This window comes from Neospora caninum, chromosome IV (genome assembly GCF_000208865.1).
Source record: "Neospora caninum Liverpool complete genome, chromosome IV".
Lineage (NCBI taxonomy): Eukaryota > Apicomplexa > Conoidasida > Eucoccidiorida > Sarcocystidae > Neospora > Neospora caninum.
The window spans coordinates 444,582-447,898 of NC_018389.1; the positions used below are offsets into that span (position 1 = coordinate 444,582).

The 3,317-nt window shown below is 53.7% G+C and overlaps 1 protein-coding gene across 1 annotated transcript; it reads right to left on the minus strand.

Moving 5' to 3' along the window:
* Positions 1-249: 249 nt before the first annotated feature.
* On the minus strand, positions 250-2,390 carry NCLIV_010140 (putative proliferating cell nuclear antigen; the record flags this gene model as incomplete). Its single annotated transcript, XM_003880529.1, has 4 exons — positions 250-557; positions 989-1,135; positions 1,639-1,785; positions 2,189-2,390. 4 exons carry the CDS (start codon positions 2,388-2,390, stop codon positions 250-252), a joined length of 804 nt encoding a protein of 267 aa, XP_003880578.1.
* Between the last annotated feature and the right edge of the window lie 927 nt (positions 2,391-3,317).

Here is a 3,317-nt window from a genome sequence, read left to right on the forward strand (position 1 = left end):
CGCCTCTCTTCCTCTCCTGTCGTCTCTCCCGCAGCCGACATGCAGCCGAAATTATCTTTCGGCTGCATGTTGGCAGACTCAGACGTGGACTTCATCATCTCAAGACCGCTAAACATGGCGCGACTGTGAAAAAACGCCTTTCCTCGAGAAATGGCCAAGTGCATTGTTCTCTGTGTGAATGGTGGAAATTTGCTCTCGACACGACGGCGACTGGCGAGGCTCTCAAATGATTTTACATTGCAGAGCCGCTCACAAGGGGCGCACTCCGAAAACAAGGGGATGAAGAAAGTGAAAAACCCGAGAGAAAAGAGGGGAGACGGTGAGGCAGAGGAGACTCCACGAAGACACGGAGACACAGGAGGCGAATGCGCGTGTTTTCGATGACTCGCCATCGCAGAAAAGCTGGCAGGAATGCCGTTGCCCACCACCCTCAAAACTCAATGAGAGGAAAGAGACGAAGTTTCGTTTTCTCACTTCCGGTTGCATCTTGCGAGAAGCGGCGACGCTGTCGCCTCGAGCGGAGAGCTGCATGTGGGTCTTATCCATCTTGACGACGACTGCAGGACAGAGAGGCGTGAAGGACCGAAAAACATGGAGAAATGCTACAAATGGTGAAGTCCCCGGCTACGTCGACGCAGGTTCCTTGTTCCCGTACGGCGACAAAGATGAAAGAGAGAAGAGAGTCAACAACGTACTACCTTTAACTCTTGCATGTCACGTCTTCGCTTCTCTATATGCATATATACAAGAACAGACAAACACACAAATGTATACACTTCATGGTATACATCCACACACGTATACATGTGTACCCAAAACGAATATATATATATATATATATGTATATATATATATATATATATATGATGCTGAATCCCGAGAGCATGTTGAAAGAAGTCACATGTCTTGGCAGCTAAGGTCTGAGACGTGTGTTGTATAGATACTTGAGACTCATTTAGGAGGAATGCAGATGCAGTTTGTGCCTTACTTGATTCAGAGAGAGAGTTGAGATAACGGACGAGATCCTGAAGCTCCTTGGATCTGACGACTGCCGTCGCCTCATGCTCTGTGTGCTCGGGGACTTCCAGTTGCTCGGATTCAACGTCGAGGAGGCGCACTTCCATCGACCAGGTGTCTGTACATTTGAGGCAAGACAGAAAGAACAAGAGACGCGCGTGCACGGCAACGCAGCGGCCCGAGGCGGAAAACAGGAACACCTTGAATACGCAGGAACTGGGTAGGACAGGCCTCAGAAAAGACAGAGAGCTCTACACGGAGAAAAGGGCCCGAAAAGAGCGGATTCAAGAATCACCGCCGACGCCGAAAGAGAGCCTAGAACGGGCAACCTCAGTGTCGCCCGACGACGAAGCGAGGCAGAGGCGGCGGCAACGCCGGGGTAAAAGGAAAACGGAAAAGCCCCAGAGGCGAAGGGACGTTTCTCTCCCTGGAGTCGGCGCCGAGATCACCCCCGGAACGGCTCAAACGGCAGGTTGCTCTGCACTTGCTGTGCGCCCTCCACATTGCACTGGGACACTCCCGTCTGTTCAAAAGAGGGCAGCTGCGCATCGGTGCGTTCCTAGGTAGCGTTTCTTTCTCGTTTCAAAACCTTCGATCGCCTTTGTCTCATTGTCGCCTCACCTCCGCTTTCGGGGTCTTCGATGTTGATGTGGAGAATGGTGTCTTCTTCATCGTCCTCGTCGTCGCCATGCAGGGAAGAGAGGTGGACGAGAGTCTCTGCAGATTTGACGGGCTGCAAGGCGAGGAGGAGGTTCGGAACCGACAAGCCTGCGAATGACACAGACCGAGGCGCTTTTGCATGCGAGAAAGTCTCTCGAAGAGCAGTGGATTTCCAAGCACACCACGAAGCAAAACACGCCAAAACGAGCGACAAAGGAGGGAAGGCGCCAAGCGAGGCTCTGAGGAGAAAGACACATCCAAGCATCTACGCAGGAGACAAAGGGGCTGAAGAAGCCTTCTGGTTCGGCTGTTGCGCGAGAGGCTTCTGTGCCGCGCGCCACGGTGACAGCGTCGCCAGCTTCCGAGACCTCAGTGGCGACGCCCAGCAGAGAGGCTTGCTTTTCGCATCCGAGAGAGAAGTCTCTTTTGAGTACGCGCATGCGTGGGGAATTCCTCACACCAAAATCGATCAAGAGACGCGCAAGTGCAGGAGGCTTCTGTGCACACTCACCGAGTTGGACAGGGCGATCACATCGATATTTGTGGAACAGGTCGACGTCGAGTCTCACGTCGACAACTGCGACATGGCTTCCGTCCATGGAATCGAGAGAAATCCCGCCCGCATTGCAGATGAGGTTCACGTCGGTGACCATCTCCTTCAAGCACTCCATGAGCCGCTTCAGGAGCAGGCCCTCGATCGTGCACTCAAACATCTTGGAAACGAAACGGAAAAGAGACAAGGCGACTGGCAACCAGACACACACGCTGTAAAAAAATGTGTGTGTGTACAGACGAAAAGAGACAGACGCACGAAAACAACAGAAGGCAGGCAGGCCGCACACTCTAGGCCGGGGCGCGGGAGTGGCGGCAGGAGACCGTGCGTGTAAACCGGAAAGAGATGGACAGCGTAAGATGCGCTGGAGTCTCTGCTGAGAAGCAAGAAAAGACAGGTGAGTGAAAAAAGTTTGGCAGCGAAGTGGAACAAAAGGTTTAGGATTTTACGTCAGGGGTGTGAAGTCGAGTTTCCGGCGCAGGAAGAGCGACCCGCGAGGAAGTTCCACGCGGCTGATCCAGACGCTTCGTGGCAGAATGGGAGGTTTGCACTCCTCTCGTTTTTCACGGGGAAAGCAGATGCGATCGCGAGGAGAGAAGCGAGAACCCTGTCCCACCGGCTCCGCCTTCTACTCCGCAACAGCGAAGAAATGCCGTTGTTCGCCGAGAACGGAATCCTGTCCTCGAAAGAAAGCCGGAGGGACGGCAAGGCCGTTCGAGGTTGGAAAGAGAAGAAAATCGCGGCAGAGAACTCGGATCCCCGTTTTGAGCATAGAGGCCACAGATACCTCTTGCTACACGGCGGTATGTGTGTACCGCGCGCGAGCGGCAAAAAAGGAAGGGGCCTAGGGGAGAGAGAGAGGCCGGAAGAAGTCGAGGGCGGTGAAGAAAGAAGCTTTTTCAGAGTTGTCAACGTGAGGAGCCAGGCTTTTGCAAGGATTTACACCGCAGGAAAGTGAACCACCGAGATGCTCAAAGCTGAGGGGGCGGGGGATCTGTGTCCCCAGTGTGCCGACAGAGAGTGTGGTGATGAACAAGCGAGCGGCGAGAGAATAGTCGAGACATGCACCCTGTGAGAGAAATCTGAG